Consider the following 26,255-nt stretch of genomic DNA (forward strand, 5'->3'; position numbering starts at 1 on the left):
AGTCCCCGGGCGGGCCCCGAGGAGCTGGCACAGTGTGCCTGGTTGTAGGAATGGTGTCCGGTCCCCACGAAGGTGTTTTTTTTTTTTTTTAAAAGATGACCGGTAAGGGGATCTTAACCCTTGACTTGGTGTTGTCAGCACCACGCTCAGCCAGTGAGCGAACCGGCCATCCCTATATGGGATCCAAACCCGGGGCCTTGGTGTTATCAGCACCGCACTCTCCCGAGTGAGCCACGGGCCGGCCCCCCACGAAGGTGTTTTTGGATGAGATTAATATTTACATGGCTGCTGCCACCTCCCCGGGCCCTGCTGGGGTCCTGAGGTATGGAGCCGGGGGAAGCCGAACCCAGCCGCAACCAGGTAAAGAGCACACCAAAAACACCACTTTCATACAGGTAGCCTGCCATAGCAACCGCAATTGCCATGGCTTCCCTGAAAGCAGCTAGTCTCTATAGCAGCAGCCACGGCCACCGTGCAGATGGCACGCCAGATTCTTAAATGCATTGACACAAGGAGAGGCACCAGCAGAGACCCCCCCCAAAAAGAGGTCCTCTCTCTCTACAAAGCACACTCCAGAGTAATAGAAGAAGCATCCGATTTATGATAATAGGGGAAGACTTGATCACACCTGTCTCAGTCCAGGACAGATCATCTAAGCAACAAACCCACAGAGGAACAGTTAATCTATCAGATGGAGAGAACAAATCTATGGTTATTAGAGGGGGGCAGGGGAAGAGGAAGGTGAGGGGGAGGGGGAGGGGAGAGATTGGATAAGGGGAATAAAGAGTAAGTATGATTTGTAGCAATGAATATGCTAATAATAAAAGAAAAATTGCTAGGAAAAACAAATTCACATGGGTGGACTTTGAGTAAAGCAGATTACTCCCTGTAATGCGGGTGGGCCTCCTCCCATCAGCCGAAGGCTGAATAGACAAAGACTGAGCCCCAGAGCAGAAGGCGTTCTGCCAGCAACAGTCCTTGAACCCACACTGTGTCTCTCTGTATACGTGCACATATAGGTGAGCGTACTTCAAAAAGTGTGTGGAAAATAGAATTAAAAGATAACATGAGGGCCGGCCCGTGGCTCACTCAGGAGAGTGCGGTGCTGATAACACCACGGCCATGGGTTCGGATCCCATATGTGGATGGCCAGTTGGCTCACTGGGTGAGTGTGGTGCTGACAACACCAAGTCAAGGGTTAAGATCCCCTTACCGGTCATCTTTAAAAAAAAAAAAAAAAAGATAACATGAATCTTTCCATGAACTTTTTGAAGACCCCTGTGTATATACATACGTGTGTGTGAGGGTGTGTGCGTACGTATATATACGCACACATCCTATTGGGTTTGTTTCTCTGGAGAACCCCAACTGATATAGGATCTAGAATAAGGAGAAAGAGGCTTCTGCTCATTTTGTAAAAAATGTCTTTTCTTTTCTTTTTTGTAGCTGACCTCGGTGTGGAGATCTCAGCCCTTGACCCTGGTGTTGTAGCACCACGCTCTAACCAGCTGAGCTATCTGGCCAGCCCAGAAATGTCTTTTCTGATGTTTGAAGTGAGACTTCATTCGGTCAGTTGTTTTTTTTTTTTAACATTTTCTTTATAAGACCAGCCTGATCCTTGAGGCTCGAAGTCTGCTGGATCCCTTCTGCAGGAACAAAAACTGCTCTGCCTGCTGCAAGGTGACATTTTTCACATACAACTCTATTTCAGTTTTCAAGTCTTAAAAAAATGATCCTGTTGTTAACTGGGCTGCAGTTTCAGCAAGAATTATGGACAGATGATCTCCTCTGCCCTAAAATTCGGAAGACAAAGGGTCACATGGGGGCAGATTTGGCATGAAGTGTTGTCCAAGAATGGATGGGACAAAACCAAGAGGGGTGTGCTTAGAATTGCTCAGCACTGTCCTCAAGGAATGAACCAAGGTCAATCTTTGCAACACAAGAGAACATTTCAGGCAATTATTCAGGAGTTTTGCATCCACATTGCACTACTCCAACTTGAACTTTGGAAAAATGTGGGGGCTTTCCTTGTTTTTATTCTCTGAACAGGCCTTGGCAAGCTGAGACTGAATGATCTTTATTTCTAAAAATAATACCAACTTGGATCTCTAAGCTGATTCTCTCTATAGGATACCAGAAACCTGCTGAGGGCAAGAGCAAAATACTGGGCAGACATAGCCAAGCATGCTGGGAGTGATCCTTCCCAACTCCAGCAAGGACAGTGGTAGAGAGCAGCTGCCGTGATGGATGCTGGAAAACTGGAGATGGAATTGCAAGGTGTGGCATCCTCCACAACCAAAGACCTCAGCTACACATGGGCTTTTCAGTAGCTCTTGGCAGAGGCCTTTGGAGGCATTTCAGGGTAGCACAAATACCCACACATCACTGAAGACTTTGGTTCAAGTAGAAAGCATCTAGTGCCTTCTAGCACCTTCTCTCTCTGTACTACAGAAGCTCCTGCCAAACAAGATGTTTCTTTGCCCGTTTGGCCAGATTCATAGCAGCACTGGCAAGATGGGATGAAAGAGAAAGAAATGGAGAAAGGAAAAAGGCCAGGGCTGGAGTGGCTGAGATGGTAGGAGATGAACCCTAAGGAAACAGAGTATAACAAATCATGATGCAAGTAATTCAGGAAGTCACAAGGTTTTTGGCTCAAGTGTTTCAGATTTGTCCAGTTCAAGGGGATCCGGGTTTATAGTAGCTAAACCCCCCAAACAATACAAATGTCCATTGATAACTGTGGCTCAGCCATAAACTGTCACATTATGTGGTCACTTGCTGCCATCCAGGGCAGGGTGCAGTGTGGGTAGATATGAGCATTATCTCAGGAGCCAGACCCCAGGAGCCAACTCCTACCAGCTGCATGAACTTCAGCAAACAATGATGCCTTCCTCTGCCTCGGATTGCCCCTCCATGCAGTGGGGATAACAGTAATTGCTATCTTACAGGGTTTTGTGGGGGTTGAGTGAGTGTAGAGGCCCATCTGGCATGGGCCTCAGGCTGCTTCTTCTCATAGTGGAAAGTGGCAGGCAGCCAGCGGGTACAAGTGCATCACGTGGTAAGAGGAAGCAAGAGAGAGATGGGAATTGCCAGGGTCTTTTAAACAACCAGCTCTCATGGGAACTAATACAGTGAGAACTCACTCATTAATCCCCCCACCCCAAGGGAGAGCATGAATCCATTCATGAGGGATCTGCCCCTGTGACTCAAAGTGTCCCACAGGGGATCAGATTTCCACGAGTTCTGGGAGGACAGTACCTCCAAACTCTATCAGTAAGGGAGATGAGAAGTAGTTATACATATTTATCAATCAAGAAAACAGAAACTACATCTGTTATGTCAACAAATAATTTAGTACAGGGAATTGGTTAAATGAGTATCGCAGGACAGAAAGGGCAGGAAGCAGACAGACACTGGGGGAACAGAGAGAGAGTAACCGAGGGGGGCAGTGACCCCACCCATGTGGCAGGAGAACAAACAGGAGAGGTTGGAGTTGTCAGTCCTGGAAACCTGGAGAAGCGGCCCCACAGAGCCAGGACTCAAACTCTGAGGAGGTCAGTTCTGGGAGTGCAGGGACACTGGAACCAAATGTCCCCGTTGCCAGGAGACGCTCAGGAGACCTGTGAGCAGATAGGAAGCAACGGGCCAGCCTTCTCCTCCAGCCCAGCAGGCCCTCCTGGCGCCCCCTGTTGGCAGCAGCTGGCCGGGAGGAGCCCCAGGGGCATCACAGAGCTGAGCACAGAAAGACAGATGGGTGTTTCCTGACCCTCCTGTTAACTGTCAGCTGAAACTGCCCCCATAACAAAAGACAGACTAGCAAGAAAAACCAGTTTATCTATGTGTACATTTCACGGGCACGTGCGAGACACCAGGGAATGACCGTTCTTAAAGAGTGGCTTTCAGTTCCAGCTTATGTAGCGTCTTCAACAAAGAACAGTAAATTCTGGAGAAGTGACAAGACTTTTTTTTCTTGAGTAGTGACAAAGGACAAGGACTTTGAGTCTCCAGGGGTGGCAACTTGGACAACAAATAACTGGCAGATGAAGGCTGGTTAGCACAGCTTGTTCATGTCCATTCCTCTGGTGCCATCTCCAGGCCTATGAGAGTCCCAAGTTGTCTTCAGAGGCTGACCTTTGCTCTCCCTGGCAGAAAAGGGACTGGGACACCTTTGGTCTTTGCAAATCTATGTCCTGCTTTTAGGCAACTAGAGGGAGAGCAGAGAGCTTTCCTGCATCTGCTGCTTCTTAACTGCCTTCAGCTCAACAATCCTTCATATTTTGGGGAGGCACGTTCTGGTCTCCCAGAGGATGGTCTGGACTCTAGACAATGTCCCTGTGCCTTCCTCCCCACAGCCTCATGATAGTGGATTGGAGGAGAATAGTGGGGTGTTCAAGGCCAGAGGAACAAGACCCTTAGGAGTCGGTTTAAAGGCCAGGTCTGAATTACAGTGGTGGCCATAGGAGGGAGAAAATGGGACAGACCCGCATAATGGAGCTCAGCACTTGAAAAGTGGTTCTGCTGTGGCCACAAGAGTGGGGGATGAGGACGAAGATCATTCTAGATGGGGGAGAGACTGTGGCAGGGGTCCAACTCCCAGATCTCAAGGTCCTGCATGTTCTCAGAAGGAGTCGAAGCCAAGAAGGTTGGGAGCCTGAGACCAGAGACCTCAGAAGATGAGGAGATGAGGAGTGGACCGGAGGCAGGTCAGAGGTCCCGAGTGGTGGGGGCCCAGCAGCAGGGGGCAGAGCAGGGGGGCTCTGTGGGAGGAATGTGGTGGTTTGGAGGCCACATGGGGAGCTAGTGGGCCATGGACACTGTACCAGTGGTGGGCGGGGGGCAGGACGCCCTGGCCCAGGAGGGGCAGCTCTGGAGCCAGACAGACCTCAGCCTGAGCCTGCCTCGAGGGTTGCCCTGAGAACAAAATGAGATGACAGGTGTACGAAAATGACAGGAGCACCTCGTGGGGTCTTTCCTATTTTCTGAGAATTAGATCCCAAGGCTGAGAATCCACCCCCGCCCCCGGATTCTCAGTTCAGACAACCACCAGCTGGGAGACGCCGCTCAGCCTGGCACTGACCCCTGTGTGTGATGGAGAATTTGGCTGGCCTGTGTCCTGTCCCCGGGAGGTAGCCTTTACATTCCTGGAATTTCCTGATAGTTGTGTCTTTGTTACCCATGGGGCCCTTCAGACCACACTTGGTAGTTCATGCTAATGAGATGACTGAGGATGGGGGCTGGTCACCCCAGAAAGACCAACCTCGAGATTAGAGGGACGGGGCTTTGAGCCACCGGACATCAGCTTGCCCTTGGGGAGGGGGGTCGGAGATTGAGTTCAATTGGTGGATCAGTGGCTAATGACTTGATCCTACCTATGCACGAAAGCCCAGTGACAACGCTAGACTCAGGTGAGCTTCCCTGGCTGGCAATGCTCTGTGTATTGTCACACATTAATGTTCCAAGACAGTGACATATCCCTAAGGATGACAGAACTTCGGGTGTGGCTCCCTCCCAGATCTCACTCTCTGTGTCTCTCCCAGTGGCTGCTTCTGATCCGTATCCTTTTGCTATAATAAAACCGTCCTATACCAGCCAGCCATCGAAAAACAGAAACAAAACTGTAAAAGCAAGTATAACACTCTCCGGAGTTCTGAGAGTCAACCTAGTGAGTTATAGAACCTGACTGGGGTAGTAGTGGGAACCCCCAAGTTTGTAGCCAACTGGTCAAAAGTGAGGACCCCTAAACTTGCGGCTGGTGCCTGAAGTTGAGGGCTGTCCCATGTGACACTTGGCCCAGCTCCAGAAGTCAGATGTCATTGCACCCTGCCCCAAAAGAAAGAGGATGGAGGAGGGTGGGAGGTTACCCTTTGGGGACAACAGGTGTCTGTGATGAGACGGTCACTCTTTCATAAGGACTTGACTGGTTTTTCTGGAAATCACATGGGGGTTACGAGGGTTGGGACACAGTGGAATCACTGTAAAGAGTGTGGGAGGACAGAGAAGAACATCTTGTGCCCCACCTGGCTGTCCACTTGGCCCTGTGCTGGCTGATCTGCCCCTGGGCTCCTGCAGTTTGGAACGAGCCCAGAGGAGCTGGCATCGTGGGTGGTCAGCCAGGGGGCCGGGGGCTGGGACCACCCATCCCCTCAGAAGATGGATGCTGTACTCACGGGCCCCAGAGTCAGGATACAGAGCATAGATGGGATTGTAGATGCCAGGACTGGAGGTCAGGGAGCCTCCTCAGAGCAATATGGCATGAAGCCACCTCCTACAGTCACCAAGAGTATGTAATCCAGGAGCCTCCTAGGAGAGAGTCTCTCCTCAGCAGGCCTGTGCGGCCCTCACTTGTCTGCACCAAGTTACAGAGCCATGGTTCTCAATCAAGAACAAGGCAGTCCCCCAGGGACATTGGGCAAGATCCGGAGGTATTTTTGGTTGTCATAACTTGGGGGCTACATCCAATGGGTGGAAGTCAGAGATGTTGCTTAACAGTGCACAGGCCAGGCTCCCACGGAAAGGCATGATCCAGCCCCACATGTCAAGAGTGCTGAGGCTGAGAAACCCTGATACAAGGAATGAGCTAGATCAGCAGTGAAGACTCACAACAGACCCACAGCAGCGTCCCCGCAGGAAACACATCTGTTTTCCATTTCTCTCCTTCCTGCCTCAACCTCATAGAAGCCAGCACGGGGGGGGGGGGGGGGGGGGGGGGTAGGGGTGGGGTGAGAGACATTCCACGTCCCCTGCTCCAGGGTTGAAGCCCCAAGGTTGGCCTGTGCCGGGGAAGGATGTGAGGTCATGTGACACAAGTTTATTGTTTTATTTGTTTTATTTTATTTTTATTTTTCTTCTTTCTTTTTTTTCCCCTTTAAGTTTGACCTTTTAAATGGACAAGTCTTAAACACCAAAGTGAGGCTGTCCTAATAACAAAAAATGACTGGAAAAGCATGGAATCAGACGAGGCGTCCTCACAGGGAGCCTTAGGCCTGGCAGAAAAGGGTGTTTTGACAGAGCACGGCTGGTGGTAGTTACTGGAAAAAATAGAACTTTTTCTTAATTGCACTTCAGCAAGACAAGTGTCCTTTCTGAAACAGACTACGTTATGTGCATCATTTAGCACAGTGCCAGGCACAAAATAAGAGCTCGATAAACGTTAGCCACTTGTGTTAAGAGGGCAGTGAAAAACCGGCAGCCCCCAGTGGAGACAGAGAACTGAAGGTAAATGCTGCCATGCGGGGACTGGCGGCTTCAAGTACAGCGCCCAGACCAAGGAAGCTGGGGCGTTGATCACCAAGGCACTGGGGTTCCCGAAAACACATTGAAGGAGTCTATTCTTAAGCTACAAACCAGTTCCCTAAAGTTGTCCCAACTCTTACTTCCAGAGGTAGAGTCCCCAAAGACGGCCGCCATCAATCCCTTCTCTCCCTGTAGGCACACACTGCTCCTCACAAGGGGCATGGGGGTCTAATTCCCATCCCTAGAATCTGGGCTGGTCTTAGTCTCTTGCTTGACCAACACAGTGTGGCAGAAGTGACATTCTGGGACTTCTGAAGCTCAGGCACGAAAATCTTTGCAGCTTCTGCTTGGGTCTCTTGGAATGATTGCTCATGGACATTCCCCTCGCGGAACCCGGCCACCATGTGACATGGCAAGGCCACATCCCAGCTGACAAGCAGCAGCCACTGCCTCCATGTGAGAGAGCCATCTGATCAGCCCCCTTAGCACTGCAGCCACAGGAGACCCCACGTGAGAAGTCCCATTGAGCCCAGTCAACCACAGCCCCCTGTGAGAGGTGATAAATTACAGCTTCAGGCCACCGCAGCTCAGCGTGGCTCGTTACTTAGAAACAGATCATTTGAACACTTCCCTAGGGAGTCAAGTGCTTTCAGAAACATATGCTCCTTTCTTGGATGAAAAATTGTCTTTCTAGTGATTGTCCAGGAAGGGTTCCCACAAGTGGATATCAGAGCTGTTGGAAAGATACAAGTCAAATGCCACTATGGGTCCACGTTCCAGTTTGCTCACTGTTACACTTTCCTCTGTGTAACCCAGACGGAAAAAAGAGAAAGAAAGAATTCACTCAAAGTACCATCAATGAGGCCTGGAGGGACTGCTGCCCATCAGGGGAGCAGCAGCAATTCAAAATCAGCCTTTCTTTTTATTGACAAGACAAGGAAGTTTCACAAGAAAAATCAGTTGATTCAATCATCAAAGAAGGACATAAAAACAGGCAGTGTAAAACCAGTAACAGCAGTAAACGAACAATGTGACATTCCAGAATGTAATTTGTAAAACGTTAGGTCAATTCACCAACAAACGGCTTGTCCTTAGTAAACATTTTCTTTCCTACATACTTCCTACAGTGATTTCTTTAGCATTTTTTTTTTTTTTTTTTTTTTATAAAGATGACCGGTAAGGGGATCTCAACCCTTGGCTTGGTGTTGTCAGCACCACGCTCAGCCAGTGAGCAAACCGGCCATCCCTATATAGGATCCGAACCCGTGGCCTTGGTGTTATCAGCACCGCACTCTACCGAGTGAGCCACGGGCCGGCCCAACATTTTTTTTTTAAAGATGACCAGTAAGGGGATCTTAACCCTTGACTTGGTGTTGTCAGCACCACGCTCACCCATTGAGCTAACCGGCCATCCCTATATGGGATCCGAACCCGTAGCCTTGGTGTTATCAGCACCACACTCTCCCAAGTGAGGCACCGGCCGGCCCCTGTTTAGCATATTTAAACAGCATTCAAGCAGTTTTCTTAACATATCTAAAGAACAATCAGTAGGTTAAATAGTCAATAGTCATTCAAGCCGGAATCAAACCAGCAACTTAAAACAAAGTACACAATTCCGTCCCTAAACAGTGATTAGAACTGATTAGATGCCTTTGGCCAAGCGTATCTGTGGACTTTTGTCCCCTACTCAAGAGCCTTTTGGCTCATTCATGCATTACCTAAAAATCCTATTCTAAGATCAAAGGAGAACCAAGATTTCTAACCCACTACAGCCCACAGTACCCACTCCTAAGCCAGGGAACCCTGAAATGCGAGCATGCCAGCACCTCCCCTCCCTGCCTGCCCACTGCCTCCTCCTTCTCTTCCTGCTCAAATTCCAAACCTCCTTTCTAAAATCAACAACAGAGAAACATGGTCAGGTTCTCAGAAATCTGACCTGTATTTGAAAATACAGTGTGGCGAGGTGGAAGGAGCTGGAAAATTCAAGGCTAACATCCTAGCTGGCCACCAGGGCGAGGTGTCTTAAGTCCTTGCAGTGGGAAGGTAGGTGTACCTTCATTTTACACACAAGGGAAAATAGAATCCCCTGGTAATTCAATACCAATTAGTTATTAAGGAAAAGCATTTCCAAGATGGTATTACCATTCAACAGGGAAATAAGATTTAATTTAGTTGTAATTCATGAGAATACCTGCTTTGACACCACCTAGTGGGAGCAGTTGGATGAACTGCAGAACCAGGCCTGGCCCCCCCTTTTCTTGGAACCCCGGTGGCAGCCAGCTTTGTCACCATTCCCACATTCCACGCTGGTGTCTGGGAGGATGCGGGGAGAGATTGTAATAGTATGTGTCATTTCTGCACCACGCTTGATTCAGCTACAAACATGGAATAGTCGTGGGGACCATTACAATTCATGACGCCCTTCAAGAAGTTTCCTGTGGCAATTTTAGAAGTCTCTGTGAGTCCTTATTTAATTTGCCCACCCACTTGGAAAACAGGCTTCCTTTGATGCTAAGTCGGTGCTTCCCAAACTTGTCTGTGCATTAGAATCACTGGGGACCTCTGAAAAATTCCAGACCAGTTAAGTCATAGTCTGTAGTGGTGTGACCAATTTCCAGTGTGCTGCCTAGTGTGGGAGCCACAGTGCAAAATGACCCCAGCAACAGACGAGGCCGTCAGCAGCTCCCTAGGCAGGCACTCTGTGCCTCCTCTGCAGAGTAGCTTTCCCAAAGGGACACCTGAGGCTAAACTCTTAGAGTCTTCTCAGCACTTTTGACCTCCCAGCCATTTTGTAAAGCCTTCACAAATAGAAAAGGCTGGTTTAAAAAAATTCCCATGTCTAATGTATTTTTTTTTCTTTTTTTTTTTTAAAGATGACCGGTAAGGGGATCTTAACCCTTGACTTGGTGTTGTCAGCACCACGCTCACCCAGTGAGCTAACCAGCCATCCCTATATGGGATCTGAACCCACGACCTTGCCACGGGCCAGCTCATCTAATGTATTTTTACTTTAATTGAATTTTCATTCTTTTTGTTGTTGTTACTTAGTAGGTAAAGTAACTGGTTTAATTGACTAAAAACTATTGTTTTCCCAAAATATAATCATACATCACGAGTGGTTACCCATAGGGGAGGGGGAGTGACTGGAAGGGGGCACGAGGGGTTTCTAGGACGCATTATCATTCTTTTATTATTTTTATTATCAATACAAGTGTGTTGGTTCACAGAGTTTATGACCTGTGTACTTTTCTGTATGTAGTTATTTTTTTTTTTTTTTTTTTTTTTTCGTGACCGGCACTCAGCCAGTGAGTGCACCGGTCAGTCCTATATAGGATCCGAACCCGCGGCGGGAGCGTCGCCACGCTCCCAGCGCAGCACTCTACCAAGTGCGCCACGGGCTCGGCCCTTCTGTATGTAGTTATACTTCAATAAAAACCTCACACATATCGCACACCTGCTGGGGTAACACAGAAAAGTGAAAGGAAGAAAATAACAGCAACAATCAAGGATTGGCACTGAGGGCCTCCCACAAGTGACACCACTTTTTCTTGTCTATAAAGTCCCCCCAATAATGCCACTAAAGTGCTGAAGGTGCCTGTGAGCCGTTGCCTGAGGTCAAAATACTGGATTCTGGGCCGGCCCGTGGCTCACTCAGGAGAGTGCGGTGCTGATAACACCTAGGCCATGAGTTCGGATCCTTAAAAAAAAAAAAAAAAAAAAAAGTACTGGACTCCAGATAATTTAGTGTCAGCAGAAACTGACTGGAGAAGAAGGTGCAGCCTCCACACTTCCCCACCCAGATCAGAATTTCAACTGCAGCCTTAGAAATGGACATTTTGTGCTTCACAAAAGAATGATCTTGAAAGGGACACTGCCTGTTCCTTCAAGTCCCTCATTTTTTAACAATCGAGGTAAGAGTCATGTAACATGAAATTAACCACCTTAAAGTGAATGGGTCAGTGGCACTTTGTACCTTCACAATGATGTGCAATCACCACCTCTACCTATTTCCAAAACATTTTCATCGCTTCAGAATAAAACCCTGTACCTGTTAAGCAGTTACTCCCTGTTTCCTTTCCCCCAGCCCCTGGCAACCACCAATCTGCTTTCTGTCTCTATGGATGTGCCTAGTCTGGACATTTTATACAAATAGACATACAAACAGACATGTTCTTTATGGTCTTTTGCATCTGGATTCTTTCTTTTCTTTTTTTTTTGCATTTTGCATCTGGATTCTTTCACTTGGCATGATGTTTCTGAGGTTCACCCACATTGTAACATGTATCAGGACTTTGTCCCTTTTCATGGCCAAGTAATATTCCACTATGTACACAACCATGTTGTGTTTATCCATGCATCCATTAATAGACATTTGGGATTTTCCCACCTTTTGGCTATCGTGAATAATGCTACTATGAACATTCATGTACAGAAAGAAAAAAAAAAAAAGAAAAAAACCAAACATTAACATGAAAGTTTTTGTGTGGTCGTGTGTTTTCATTTCTCCTGGGTATATACCTACAATTGCAATTGCCTGGTAATTCTATGTTTAAGTTTTTAAGAAATCTTAAGTCTCTCCTTTTAAAAGATTTTTTCTCAAGGGCTGGTGGGTAATCCTAGCTTAGTTTTCCACATCTGCGAACTGTTTTCACGGCCGACACGCCAGCCTTTGTTGAGCCATCACAATGTACAGGGGCTTGGTTTAGAATTGTAATTAGGCTCCTGCTGTTCCACTCAGGGTGCTGTGAGAATGCCTGAGAACTCAGAGACAAGCATGCTCTTCAGTGTCCTGGGGTTTGCTGTGGCTCCTGGCTGCTGCTCAGCCTTTCCCCAGCAGCAGGTCTCCTGAAAGACCAAAAGCTGAAACTTGGGGTAACAGGTCCACTTGTGAGGCCTTAGCATGCCTCTCCCCCATAGGAATAACACTTATGCCCACGGGCTGAAAGGAGGCAGATCCAATCCTGTGCTAATCATCTTTTGCAGTTATTGAGTGTTTTCCCTTCTTTAGAGCTCAAAGTTCTCAATCTGAGAACCAAGTATAGTAGTTGCAGATACTTGTCACATGGTAACCGGAACTCAGCCTAAAATGGTTTGTGCTTATTTGCAAATGCCAAGTTCTGATGCTGTAGATTTTCTAGGCCATGCAGAGTCAGGAAGACTGATATGTCTTTTTGACTATGCATCGGGACCATCTGTCCCTCCCAGGACCCATCAGCCTGCTGTGCCCAGCCAGGAGGAGGTGGGGTGTTGAACCATGCCCTTCCTGAGCTCTCCACCTCTCTGCAGCAGAACCTGGCACTCAGATGCAGCTCCCTCCCCTGGGTGCCCTGCTGCACCTGCCAGAAGGGTACAGATGGAGGAGATCAGCTCACAAGCATTTCTTGAAGAATTCTGTGTGCAGAACCACACCACGGTATAGAGATGGCAGTTCAAGGGAGGAGACAAAAAGAGAAAAGAAAACGTATGTTCTTCAGCCGCCTGCAAGCTCCTCACTGCTCAGGAACACTCTCCACGCCCCCTCCCCTTTTTTTTTGACAGTATGGGGATCCGAACCCTTGACCTTGGTGTTCCCACCACCATGCTCTAACCAACCGAGCTAACTGGCCACCTGCCCTTTTTGTTCAGCTCTCTTAAAAAATAATTTCACCAGCTAATTAGTATACAAGCCTTGAAATAGCAGAGACATTAAAAATCAAAATCTCCAGCACTTAGATGGGTAATCACTTGGTTACCCATTCAGTTTTGAAACCGTGAGTTTCAGAGGCTGCTAGGATCATCTGATGGTGCCTTGAAGGAGAAATGACATCTTAACTCATTCTCAAGATGCTCGTTACGTTGCCATGATCAGGACTGCAGGGCAGTGAGCAAAGAGCTCACAAGGAACGCTGCTTTCGGAAACACTCTCCTGTCGGATCAGCACAGCGTCACTCCCGCCACTGCACAAAGGCTCCAGGCACCTGCGAGAAAGTAGGTGCCAGCATCCCTTGTCCCAAGCTCCCCTCTCTGGCCCCAGCTTTCCAGCCCATGCTGTATAATTATTACTTAAATTACCAGGGTTGTGTCCAGAAAGAATCAAAGGGTTTGACCTTCAGGAGATGAGCCTCCAGGGAAGTGGAATTTCTATTTTTGGGATGTGGATAATGAGCGGGAGGGACAGGCAAGGCCCGCTCTAGGCTCCATGTCTTTTTCCAGCTTGATGAACTAGGGCATCCACACTCCTCCCTTGTCCCCAAGTTCCCAACTAATAGGCTTCAATCAAGGAAGCCTGAGTGGCTGCCTGTTTGGATAAAAGAGGAGAGGGATGTATCCTCTGGGTAGCCACCAGGGACCAGCAGGGGGCCTCGACCACTGTCCCCAAAGGCAATTTGTGCTTGTCTGGGGCCAGGGTGAGAAAGGACTTCACCGTCCCTCAGTGCAGATATGGGTCCACTCTTAGGTGGGTGGAAACAGCCCCAGCCCATTAGCACAAATGTGCTGCCTGGCTCGGGGCCACGTCCAGCCCGCTGTCTGTTTGCTTTGGGAGCCACCCAAGGACACATTTTGAGAAATGTGAAAGTGGAAAACATTGCAAAACAAAAAGCCCCCGGAAAACCTTACACACACCCATGCCCTCACCTCGATGCTTGGCTGCTGAGAGATAAAAGTAGCTCTGCTTTCCTGCTCCCCACTGCAGAGGTGCCAAGGCGCGCTTCCCAGTTTTCCTTTTGGGAATTGCCCACAGTGGTTTGACACACAGCAGTTGGGTTTCTCTCCCCTTGGATGGGACCATTTACCCAGTGCTGGGAGGTCTCTGAACCAGGACACATGAGCAAGTGAGCACAAAGCACAGGTGGGTGGAGTGGGGGGTGTCTGTAGCCTCGGCAGAGGGAAACCATCTCTCTCCTCACCAGTATCCAGGTGTGAGATTGCATACTGGACACCAGACCAGAGCCCACTTTGGGCCCAAACAGGAGCTGATGTCAGCAGGAACCTGTGGCATGTTCCCTCCTAGTGAGTGACTCTTCCCTCTGGCCGTGGTTCTCAGTGTAGTTGGCCTGGTGCAGCCTTGCTGCAGGAGAGTAGAAGCAGCTGGATTGCCAGGTCCTATGGCAGGAGCTGGGATGGCCACACACTTCCATTTGGTGCCCAGGGGGCCTGTGCCCCGTGGCAAGCCCTCCTTGCAAAGCAGCGTGCAGAACGATATATTAAATATACATTTTCCAGGCTGAAAATGGATGGGCTGGTCTGCTCCTTCCTCAGGTGAAAAGTTGGGGTTTTGTAATCCTGTAATTACTATGTTTAGCAAAGATGCCAATTTCTCTGTCTTGGGGAATTTTAAAAAATGGAAACCAATTTTCTCTGCAGGGGCCTCTGCTGGCTGAACCACAGACCACAAAGTCTACAGAATCATGTCTCCATCCCAGCAAGAGTGTTTTCATCCTCAATGAATGCTTATCTGGGGGAAAGCAAGTTCCTGGTTTGTGTTCACTAGAGTAGAACTGGAGGGGGGGAGAGGGAGTTGAAAAAGAAGGTTCTGGAACTCGGTAAAGACACAGTTTCCAGACTATTTCCTTACCTATCTATACTCGGCAAAATGATGGCCCCTCAAAGATGTTCATGTCATAATCCCTGGAATTCGTGAAGATGTTATCTCATATGGCAAAAGGGATTTTGCAGATGTGATTAAGTTAAGGATATTGAGAAGGGGAGGTTATCCTGGGCTATCTGGGTGGGGCCAATGTAATCACAGGGTCCTTATGAGAAGCGGGTAGGAAGGTCAGAGTCAAAAGAAGCAGAAGCCAGATCCAGATTTGAAGCCAGAAATTTGAAGATGCTGTGCTGCCAGCTTTGGAGGTGAAGGAAGAAGGGGCCCTGAGCCAAGCAATGCAGGTGGCCTCTAGAAGCTAGAAAAGAGAAGGGAACACAGCCCTGCTGGTCCAGTTTAGACTTCTGACCTCCGGGAATGTAAGATAATAAATTTGTTCAGCAATAGGAGGGACTTAATATACCATCCAACACAAAACTCAGCTTTGTTCCTCCAAGGACTGGAGAATAAACCCATCTGCTCAGGAAGCCGAAGAGGCCATGAACCGAGGTGTACAGTGACATCTGAAAGTCAAAGGAGCTTGAGCAGTGTGGGGGCCTGGGCACGTGAAGTCTGGCTGCCAGCACAGATAGAAACAACACCTCTCCATGGGTCGCACCCTGGCAATGTGGGGAGGAGGGCAAGCCTGGCTTCCAGATACCCCTTTCCTTCCACACCCACAGGAGCAGGTACTATTTCCCTCTTTCAAGACACTTGGTATTGTTGCATCTTTCCATTAAAAACATGAAACTAGGGTCCCAATTATCTTATTGGTTCTTCCTCCCAGAGTCATTTGCATTTGAAAAAGAACGTGCCAGGCTGGCTGGTTAGCGCAGCTGGTTACAATGTGGTGTTTTGTTTTTTTTTGACCGGTAGGTAAGGGGATCGCAACCCTCCCCACGGTGTCATGTCGTCCGCGCCAGGCTCAGCCAGTGAGCGCACCGGCCATCCCCATATAGGATCTGAACCCACGGCCTCAGCGCTCCCAGCGCTGCGCTCTCCCTAGTGAGCCACGGGGCCGGCCCTGTTTTTTTTGTTTTGTTTTGTTTTTTTAAAAGATGACTGGTAAGGCGATCTTAACCCTTGACTTGGTGTTGTCAGCACCACGCTCTCCCAGTGAGTAACCGGCCATCCCTATATGGGATCCGAACCCGTGGCCTTGGTGTTATCAGCACCACTCTCCCGAGTGAGCCACGGGCCAGCCCCTACAATGTGGTGTTATAACAGCAAAGTCAAGGGTTCAGATCCCTGAACTGGCCAGCCACCAAAAAAAAAAAAAAAGAAAAGAAAAAAGAAAAACCATAAACAGACAAACAAACAAAATGAAAGAAAGAAAAGGAACATGCCCATGTCCACAGAGGGTAATGTAGACTATATAGAACAAAGCTCAGTCAACTCTTTCACAGCGAGAATGCCACATAAAGGTAAAGGCAGAGGTAGGGGTGATGTGTCAAGTCCAGGAACATCACAGAATGCCAGCAGACCACCAGAAGCCAGGCGAGAGGACAGATTCTCCCTTACAGCCTCAGAGGGAAGCAACCCTGCCCACACCTTGATCTTGGACTTCTAGCCTCCAGAACCACGAGACAGTACATTTCTTTTGTTTAAGCCACCGGGAAACTAATACTAATGCCTCCAGATGCTGGGCAGGCAGCTGAAATGCGAGGAATGGGTACGGCCTGCAGGCCTCCACATTGAGATGGCTCTGGAAGCTACTTACCCTGAACTGTAACCAAGGTCAGCAGGAGGAGAGGATGTGTGGGAGGCAGAGCTCAGAGATCCAGAAGATACCTGGGTGCCCAGTCTCAGCAAGAATGCCCACAAGGACAAGGAGACCACCCAAGGGGTAGAGCGAGACCCACCCTACCACAAACCCAGAGTAGTCAAACCACTGCAGAGAAACAGAAACTCAGGCAAAGCACACATCCCCTGCCAGCAGCCAAGAATCCTGCAGGACCAGTCTGCTCTTCTGGATGTCTGCATGTGGCACCCCCACACCCTTTGCGCCTTCCGTGGTCAACCTGGAAACAGCATCCAGGAAACTCTCAGAATGGAAAGCCACATCTGGGGCGGTCCAAGAACACAAGTCTTAAAATGAGTTTGTAGAGTTGGACACCTCCCTTGTTCTGCCCTTGCAACCTCCCAGGCAGTAAGTAAAGTACTATAAAAATGGAAAGAACTTGAGGTCAAGGGAGGCCCTGAGGCCCTGCAATTTGGGAGCTGAAATCTCTCAGGGAAGGTAGCTTCAGGGAAGGGTGAGATGGCAGGAATCTTTCCCTAATAAGAGCAAGTAATTTGCCATCTGATGGCCTTGACTCCAAGTTTCTGGAGAGCTGGGGCCAAGCTCGGTGAATGCCTGCTTTCTTTCTCTAAAAATAAAAAAAAGGGGGGTTCACAGGTGTCTCCCTGAGGAGGCTGCCCACAAGGAGGGGGAGGCTGAGGGAGATAAACGATCCCTTTCAGCTGTGAGACAGGTTTTAGCCGTGAGACAGGTTTTACCTGTGAGCCGAGCTCTGGGATGGTGATCAAGTCAGACCTCTCCACTGGCCCAAGCCTGATGCCAGGCCCGTGGTGGCCTCTCTGGGCACCATGGCTGGTTGCTTAATCAAGACCTGGGGGCTGAAGCTGGGAGCTGCTTCCTCCTTCTCATGGGGACTCTGAGCAGCTGGGTGTCTGGGGCAGCTCTGTGGCAAGCAACCCACCAGGCCAACAGACACTCGAATATCAGCGAGCAGCCTGGGGTATGAGGAGACCCAGAGGAGAGCTCTGGCAGGGCTTGGCTTCCCAGGCTGAGGGTCGGGGCTCCAGGGTTTGCTTCTCAGCTCTGCTGGGAACTGGTCTGGCAGCCTGGGCAAGACCCTTCACCTCTCAGGGTTTCAGTTCCCTCCACTGTCAAAAGAACAGCATCTTGCTCTTGCCCATTGCTGTCTCTTGGGCCCGGGATGCAGATGGGTGAGTTTCTGAGACGAGATTAAGTTGTGCAGAAAGAGAGAAAGGGAAAGGGGTCTGGAGAGAGGCGCCTGGGTGGGGGGAAGTGACGGACAAGAATGAGGGGGCACAGCAGAGGCCTCGGAGGTGAGGGGCCACTGTGCGGACTGGAAACAGGGTCAGAGGGCTTTGACCTTCGCCTGCCTCCCGCTGGGCCCCCGGAGGCTGCGGGAGGAGCGCCCAGCCTGGGGCCCCGGGAGGAAAAGGGGCACCTGCGCCAGGCGGCCTTTCTCCCCACGGCTTCCCTTCCCATGCCTCAGTTTCCCCTCTTCAGACTGCAAGGCTCACGACGGACGGCGGCTTTTTCAGGCCGGATGGAAATGCCCTCCGGAGCGGTGGCCGCCACAGCCACCCCCCCACCCAGGCTGAGATCTCGGAGGGCCCAGCCTCCCACCCTCGTCTTCTAGGCGCCAAAGCCCAGACCTGGACCCTCGCCCTCGCCGGAGGAGAGGGGAAGGCAGGGAAAGAGGGGAGAGCTGAAGGGAGGCGCGGGGCAGGCGGATCTGACCCCAGGCCCCAGCGCGGAGCCCCCACCTCCCGCCGCCGCTCGCGTCCCTGCAGCGCGTGACCGCGGCACTGCGGCTGCGGCGCTGCCGTCCCCCGCCCGCTCCGGACTCATGGGGGTGGGGGTGGGGGCCAGGAGGTGCAGGATCCCACCTCGGGGGATGCGCCGTGCGGGGAGTGGGTGATGACGCCCCTGCCCCTTCCTTGTTTCCTGGAGTTTCTCGACTCGTGAGCGCGTCGCTGAGTCACCTTCCTGGAACGCGTTCTGGACGCTCAGGACCCAGCCTGGGCTGCCCGGGGGCCGCTTAGGGCGGAGGCGCGCACCGCACAGACACGGGCGGGGCCGCCGGTCCAGGGACCGCCCGTGCCAGGCTGTGCCTCCCGCTCCGGACCGCTAGGTCCCGTCTGCCTGGCCCTCAAGTCTTGGGCAATGGGGCCGGGCCGGCTGGGTCCTCCCGCAGAGAAGACACACAGCGGAGGCGCGCCCAAGCTCAGGGCGCGGCCGGGCTCTTTGGCTCCGTGCTCCTCCCGGACCTGCCTCTTCTCCACTGTAAGAAGCGATGAGAAGAGAGAGGTGTGCGGGGGTCGAGTGGGGCAGCCGTGGGCACGGGGGGCCCTTTGCAGCCCAGGGCCTGGACCACCTCAGCCTCCTGCAGGGCTTTGGGTTTTTCTAACTGGTCCTACCTGATCAGGTCACCAAGTCGACGTTGGCAACTTTTTCCTCCCAGTCTCCGCAAATAACCTCCCGGGGATTTAACTGGAGTTGCTCGCAGGCACGTTTAGGTCTCTGGCCCCGAGGTGTGTAACACACACTGAAACGCGTCCCCATCTGCCTCCCTTGAAGTGACAACTCCCGGGCGCTTTTGCATCTTCCCGCTGAGCCAGTGGGGGCAGAGCGGACACGCCCCGCATGCTCGACTCTCCCATCCCGCCCCAGACCCCCAGGCCTGGGTACACGGCCAGGCTCCTCTCCCGCGGCCGGTCGCCGGCCCCGCTAGGGACGGAGCGCCAGGCTGCCTCCGGCTCGGTGGCTCAGCCGCCGCGCCGGGAAGCTAAAGATAACCGTCCGCGGGAGAGCAGGGGGAGGAAGAAAGAGGGGAGCCCGCGGGCGGGGGGCGACACGGCCCGGCCGGGAGGAGGGGGCCGGGGCGGGGGCGGGGACGCGGGGCGGGGCCAGGCCCGGGCACCGCGACCTCCCCGCGCCGTGGCGCTGGGCGGCGAAGTTGAGCGAAAAGTTTGAGGCCGGAGGGAGCGAGGCCGGGGAGTCTGCGCCCGCCCAGCGCTCCGGTTGTCCCTCAGACGCGGGGCCGAGCCCGGGACGAGCTGGTTCCGCTCCCGGCCACTATAGGGAACGGCGGTGGCGCCTTCCCCAGCAAACCGGACGGACTGGGTAGGGTCGCCCGCCCTGCCCTGCCCTGCGGCCGCTCGTGGCTGCTGGGCGGCCCGCCCTCGCGGGGCGCCGGGGAACTGGGCCACGCACTGGGCGGTTCTCGCGCCCACTCGGCGCTCGGGCGAGCGCAGGCGGCAGCTGGCGGTCCGGCTCGGCCTCAGCGCTCGTCCGATCCGGGAGCTGCTCCCACGAGCGCGGCGCGCGGCGCGGCGGAGCGTGGCCCTTGGGGGCGCTCTGGAGCTGGGGGCAGGGGACGCGGCGACCGGGCTGGCTCTGGGCGGGAATCCTCGCCCTGAACTTCGGGCCCCGCGATGTCCGCTCAAGTTCCGGGATTTTTACGCAACTGGACGCCTCTCCCCCTGGGAGCCCCGCGGGGTGAGGAGCTGGTCCGACGGAGGGAGCCGAGGGACTCTGACTCATCCGTCGGGCCGGAACCCGAGGCCCCGGCAAGGAAAGCCCCGGGAGGAGACCCTTCGCCTCGGGGGATAGGGGCTCAGTCCCAGGACTGGGGCGCCATTGGTGGCACTGGACCTCCCGGGAAACCAGGTGCCCGAGCCACGGGCTTCCAGGGATACAGGGGCGCGTGGTCCCCTGCGCGTGGTCCCGGGATCCAGCTGGGCTCCCCCCGGACTCCGCCAGCGCTGTCTCCTCCACTTTCTCAGATCCGGCGGCCGCAGGGAATGACGCGGGCGTCCCCACAGCCCCGGCTCCGGGCGGGGGGGGCGAGCCCCCCAGACAGCCCCGCGACGCCCGCCTGGGCAGCACCGATAAGGAGCTGAAGGCAGGAGCTGCCGCCAAGGGCAGCGCCCCGACAGCGCCGGGGAGCCCCTGGCAGCGGGAGCCGCGGGTCGAGGTGATGGATCCAGGTTTGTGGGGGCCCGGCTGCGAAGGGGTGTGGGGAACCCTCTCTCCCTAGTCAGGAGTGCTGGAACGCCCAGGTGGACGAAAGAGAGGGGCTGGGAACGCTCGAGAGAAACACTCCCTCACGAGGCCAGAAACCGGCCGGGCCTGAGCCAAGGAGGGGGACGTCAGGGTCGCCTCCCCCCCGCCCGGCGTCCCCCCACCCCCAGCTCCCCACAGGAGGCCGCTTCCTTCGGCCAGGCTTGTTGGGTCAACTACCCGGGTATGACAGGCACCACTTTCCCAGCCCAGTGCCGCTGTTGTTGTCCTCAGCCCCCTAGTGGCCGGTTGGGGACGCGGCCTTTTCGGGTTTGCTTTTTCAGAGGGGGACCCCCTGGGCCGACTCCCGCGGCCCTGCCGAGTGCTGGTGCTGCTGAACCCGCGCAGCGGCAAGGGCAAGGCCCTGCAGCTATTCCGGAGCCACGTGCAGCCCCTCCTGGCCGAGGCCGAGGTCTCCTTCACGCTGATGCTCACTGGTGAGTGCTCCTGGAGGGAGTGCAGGGAGCATCCCCTGCCAGGGGATCCCCGCCATGACAGCCGAGGTCTCCCTGCAGAGCGGCAGAACCATGCGCGGGAGCTGGTGCGGGCCGAGGAGCTGGGCCGCTGGGACGCGCTGGTGGTCATGTCCGGGGACGGCCTGATGCACGAGGTGAGGCCTGCTCCAGAGGCCGGCCTGGGCGATGGGGCGTGGGGTGCTTCCCAGGCTGAGCCACACCTGCTCCCACAGGTGGTGAATGGGCTCATGGAGCGGCCTGACTGGGAGACGGCCATCCGGAAGCCCCTTTGTAGCCTCCCAGCAGGCTCTGGCAACGCGCTGGCAGCTTCCTTGAACCATTATGCTGGGTGAGAGCCCATGGCCAGAGTGGGCCTCAGTTTCCCCTCAGTGCCTCTCTGCTGCCAGGTTTCCTTTTCTAAGTTCCCACAGGCTGAGGTAACTTCCATTCCCTCGTCTCCCTCTGGAGCCTTGCCCTCAGTTCTGGGGCCCTCTCCTGGTGACCCCAATTGTTCCATCTGTCATTGTTCCTGCCACCTCTCTAGGGACCACCTGCCCCTAGGCCCCAGGAGGAGGAAGGGGAAGATGCATGGGGCTTCTGTCCTATCCAATCTGACCTCTTCTCCCTGAAGCTATGAGCAGGTGACTAATGAAGAACTCCTGACCAACTGCACGCTGCTGCTGTGCAGGCGGCTACTGTCGCCCATGAATCTGCTGTCACTGCACACCGCCTCCGGGCTGCACCTCTTCTCTGTGCTCAGCTTGGCCTGGGGCTTCGTTGCTGATGTGGACCTGGAGAGTGAGAAGTATCGTCACCTGGGACAGATGCGCTTCACTCTGGGCACCTTCCTGCGCCTGGCAGCCCTGCGCACCTACCGAGGCCGGCTGGCCTACCTCCCCGTAGGAAGGGAGGTCTCCAAGACAACCGCCTCCCCAGCTCTGGTCCAGCAGGGCCCTGTGGATACGCACCTGGTGCCCCTGGAGGAGCCAGTGCCCTCTCACTGGACTGTGGTGCCTGAGCAGGACTTCGTGCTGGTGCTGGTGCTGCTGCATTCGCACCTGGGCAGCGAGATGTTTGCAGCGCCCATGGGCCGCTGTGCTGCTGGGGCCATGCATCTGTTCTACCTGCGGGCAGGCGTGTCTCGGGCCTCACTGCTGCGCCTCTTCTTAGCCATGGAGAAAGGCAGGCATATGGACTATGACTGCCCTTACTTGGTGTATGTGCCCGTGGTTGCCTTCCGCCTGGAGCCCAGGGATGGGAGGGGTGTGTTTACAGTGGACGGGGAGTCGATGGTCAGCGAGGCTGTGCAGGGCCAGGTGCACCCAAACTACTTCTGGATGGTAGGTGGCTGTGTGGAGCCCCGACCTTCTCTCGAGCTGCAGCCCCCGCCCAGCCAGGATCCCTAGCAGACACTGCCTACAGAAGAGCCCTTATGACCCTGTGGGCCTCGCTGTGCCTTAGTAGGTCTGTTCATCCTGCACTGAGCTCAGGACTCTCCCTCCTTCCCTCAGGACTTGGGGGCCTGTCCATAGCTCATGTGGGGTGGAGGAGAATACTGGAAGGCTGGGAAGGTGGAGGCTGTGCTGCAGGAGGACAGGCTGTGTCCATGAAGGGCTGGAATGAAGCCCTGTGCTGGGAGCTCAGCTGGCTGGGCCTAGTTGCCTGTTGAAGGCACCCTATTTTGCTCTGGGAGCCCCACCCCATGAATAAATAAAGTGACATTCCCAGCCTGCTGGTCTGTCCTGGGGATTGGGGAGGGAATAGGGTCTTGCTACAGCTGGGGCTATAGAATGTTAATGATGCCCAGTGGTGCCCCCTAGATTGGGCAGTGTATGGTAGTATCCTCCAGGCACAGCCATTCTGGTGGTGGGCACAGGCCAAGAGTTGGTCCAGCCTTCTTATGCAGGGGTGGGGCTCTGCCACCCTGACAATACCAAGCAGCTTTGGAGGTTGGCCAGCTGCCTGACTGCACATATGGGAGGACTGAGGCTGAGCTGGTATGTCTTACCTCGGGCTGCAAGCCAGCTAGTCTCAGCAAATCTGGTTGGAACCCTGTGTGGATTTAGCAGGAAAGGGAAAATATCTGAGTTTAGGGAATTAGGGAAACTGGCAAGAAACAGATTTCAGTAGTCAAAATGTAAGGCAGTGGTTCCTTTCTTAGGAGTGTGTCATCCCCCTATGACAGATCTAGGGTTTCCCAGGCTCACTCAGCCACCTCTGTTCTTTTCCACCCGTCCTTGTGGAGGAGTGTTGGGCAGGAGTTAAAAGAAAACAGCAAGGAGGGGCAGATGCCAATCTCCCAAATTGGGCAACTATTTTGGCTTAAAGCCCAGGACGGTGACATATGCCCACTGCCAGCTGCTGTGATGTCAGCTCTTCCAGAATCTGGAAGGAGCTGAACTGGCTGAACTGGTCAGTCACAGACCTCTGGGGATCACGGCTGCTGGAAGGCAGATATTGCTGTAAACTTGCTCTTGAGGAATACAACACAAGCCAGGAATGGAACCCTGCCAGAGGCAAGAGGACTGACCCACCACAGCCTAGATCCTTACCTCCCTGCCCCCGTAAATCCTATGACTGGACACAGAAAAGGCATTCAAGCAGACTGGGCAGGGGGAAGGTGCTGTTTGCAGTGGTCTCCCCACCTGACAAGGGAAGCCAGCCAGGACCTGCTGCCATGAGCCTTCCCTGATAACAGGGGTCTATCCTTCCTAGGGGAGGGGGTGTTTGATAGACACTAGCAAATGGGTGCGTGCCCCAGAGAGGAAGAAAGGCAACAGAGCCCAGATGAATGGCAGAGGCAGGTTTAATGGTGTCACCTTGTTTTGTTAATGAGCCAACCAAAAAAAAAAAAAAATGCAAGTAAAAAAAAGTTTAATCACACAGCACTTTATACAGATATTGTAAGCAGCAGGCATTCACATCTCCACATGAACCATGCACTGGGAAGCATGGCCCCACCAGTCACTCTGGATGTTTCTCAAGGTACCGACTCTGGGCTCCATATGCCACGGCATGTGGTCCGGCTCCTTCCCCCCACGGTTCTGCTGGCAGGGTGGTCACGGCACAGCACAGGTGTGGAGCCCACTTAAGGCTGACAAGACACATCATGCTTTGGCTTTTTTTTTTTGTCTTTTTTTTCTAGTATGAGTTAATATCTCTGCTTTTGAGATTTATATTTTTCCCAACCTTAAATATTACATACATACACCAAAAATTACATAGCTGCAATGTGCTCAACAGCATCCTCTTAACCTGGAGCTTCACATTATCAAAAGCTTAGAAAACTTGTAAACCTCTGGGCCTGTCCTTGGGAGGGAGAGCCCCCGCCCACCACCCCTCTCTTTTGGGATTGAGCCTGCAGAGTTTGTAAGCAAAGGGCTGACAGGAGGCCTCATTCCCATCCGAGGCCGGGCTCACTGCACGCTCAGTGAGCTGCACGCCACCTCCCAGTGTTACCATCTGATGGGGGAGAGGCCCTAGCACTTGCCCCGGCCCTGTGCTGCTGCTCCTGCCTCCTTGGGCTGGAGCTGAGGCTGGACAGGGAGCAGACATCTGTTACAGTCCAAACCGGCAAGGCCTTAACTGTCGATGCCCCACCAGCCTTGGACAGGATGAGCAAGGCACCTACAGCTGTTTCTTTTCTAGCAGCTCCCTGGTCAATTCCATGTTAGTGTGTCAGGGACACCACCTCTCCTGGGTGTTACCCTGAGCCTAGCCTGGTTCCAACCTCTCTAAGAGAGCAAGTTCAACAGGCCCAACGGCTATGATGTGGTAAACAGGCCAGAGTACAGTTGGGAGTCAGTGATAGCAGCTACAACTCCCAAGGGATAGTGCTGATGCCGAGGGACTAGGGAGGAGCTGGTGGCAGTGGCAGCAGGAGGGTCAGGGACATGGAGAGGCTATAGTTGAACTGAAGAGGTTGAAAGGGACTAGAGGACTTGCAGGAGCAACCCACACTTCATGCAAGGCACATCCACTCTCCTGCTGATCTGCAGGGCACCTGGACCCACAGCACCCAGCATCAGGCCCTAGGAACACCCCACCTCTGACCCGAGAAGGGGACAGCAAGGGAGCAAGTGCCGGGACAGTCTGCCAGGGGTGACAAGTGGAAAACCGGCAACAGGGTTCCAACTCTGCCGGGGGGGCCGCCTGTTGAAAGACCACTTTGGAACAGAAACGGCAGCATCGAGACACTTCTTGCACTTCAGCATCAAACTCATCTCGGGGAGAAGAGGGCAGTGGGGCCTGCATTAGGGACAGAAGGGGATGGGAAGAGGGGAGATCCCAGGGGAGAGTGAGCAGGCAGCAGCTGGCCTCTCCTGCTGTGACGCTCCTTCCTCGAGGGCTGGCGGCTACTTGTCCTCTGTGCTCTCAGGCATGCCTGCCTCTAGCAGGGCGGCCCGGAACTGTGTCAGAACGCCACGGATGCTCTTGATGAAACCCTTAGAAAGCGGGAAGAGGGGGAAGCCGATGTCAGGATAGCCACTCTTTTCAGGCAAGAAGCTTCGGTAACTCTTTCTCCGCTTCTTTGGTTTGACACTGGGTGGCACCGACGCATCTGGCGCGGTCTCCGAAGTCTGGTCTGTGTGGTCCCTGCTAGCTGAGGCCAGGCCCTGGACACCGCCTTCTGAGTCTGAGCCCTGGGAGGCCTCTCCAGGGGCCAGCCCTCCATCCTCAGCTTCTTCTCGGCCGGAGTCTGAGAGCTCGGCCACAGCATGTGGCTCCGGCGAGCTGCTGGCCTTGGGGACCCCGTTGGGCAGCGCCTGGGCCCTCTCCAGCAGGGCATGGGTTTCCAGCCAGGACTCGATGCGGTTCACCAACCGCCAGCCGCCAGTGCTGAAGTGCTGCCGGATCTCCTGCTCGAAGACTTCGGGGGGCCGCCGCACCAGCTGGGTCATGGACTGCACCACGCGGATCAGAGCCATCTCGTTGTAGCAGCGACTGTTCTCATAGCCTTCCTGCAGGCCCCGGTCACTGTCGAAGCCGGCTTCGTTGTAGTATGGTTCATTCACCAGGATCAGACCTGCCGGGGAGAAACACCTTCCCTCAGGTGGTGTGAGAGACCATCAGGTCAGGCCTGCCCTTGATCCCCAAGGGGACAGGCAAAGTCACTGTGTCCTTGGGGACTCTGTCCCTTCCACCAGCCCTCCTCATCACCACACCCCCCCTCAGCCCAAAC

General features: G+C 53.5%; 2 protein-coding genes across 4 annotated transcripts in view; one reads left to right on the plus strand and one right to left on the minus strand.

Moving 5' to 3' along the window:
* Positions 1–19,990: 19,990 nt before the first annotated feature.
* SPHK1 (sphingosine kinase 1) lies at positions 19,991–22,787 on the plus strand. 2 transcript variants are annotated; one of them, XM_063081221.1, is made up of 6 exons: positions 19,991–20,054; positions 20,342–20,545; positions 20,903–21,055; positions 21,134–21,228; positions 21,307–21,422; positions 21,705–22,787. In XM_063081221.1, the coding sequence occupies exons 1-6, from the start codon at positions 19,991–19,993 to the stop codon at positions 22,477–22,479; spliced, it is 1,407 nt and encodes a 468-aa protein (XP_062937291.1). In that variant the 3' UTR covers positions 22,480–22,787. The 2 variants fall into 2 exon arrangements, with proteins under 2 accessions (XP_062937291.1, XP_062937292.1); XM_063081222.1 differs by lacking the exon at positions 19,991–20,054 and having other exon boundaries at positions 20,536–20,545; positions 20,861–21,055.
* A 1,074-nt stretch (positions 22,788–23,861) lies between these two features.
* UBE2O (ubiquitin conjugating enzyme E2 O) overlaps positions 23,862–26,255 on the minus strand; it is a 54,371-nt gene continuing 51,977 nt past the window's right edge. For both annotated transcript variants that reach the window (XM_063081045.1, XM_063081044.1), the window contains exon 18: positions 23,862–26,099. In XM_063081045.1, coding sequence (XP_062937115.1) covers positions 25,429–26,099 — 671 coding nt within the window. In that variant the 3' untranslated portion in view covers positions 23,862–25,428. The remainder of the gene's footprint in view (positions 26,100–26,255) is intronic.

The sequence above is a fragment of the Cynocephalus volans genome, chromosome 16 (assembly GCF_027409185.1).
Source record: "Cynocephalus volans isolate mCynVol1 chromosome 16, mCynVol1.pri, whole genome shotgun sequence".
Classification (NCBI taxonomy): domain Eukaryota; kingdom Metazoa; phylum Chordata; class Mammalia; order Dermoptera; family Cynocephalidae; genus Cynocephalus; species Cynocephalus volans.

Excerpts from the sequence above, each read along its gene's own strand:
- SPHK1 (XM_063081221.1), top strand. The coding sequence starts at position 19,991 with ATGTCCGCTCAAGTTCCGGGATTTTTACGCAACTGGACGCCTCTCCCC. Across the intron at positions 20,546-20,902 it reads GGTCGAGGTGATGGATCCAG|AGGGGGACCCCCTGGGCCGA; the intron begins GTTTGTGGGGGC and ends TTGCTTTTTCAG. Across the intron at positions 21,229-21,306 it reads GGGACGGCCTGATGCACGAG|GTGGTGAATGGGCTCATGGA; the intron begins GTGAGGCCTGCT and ends CTGCTCCCACAG.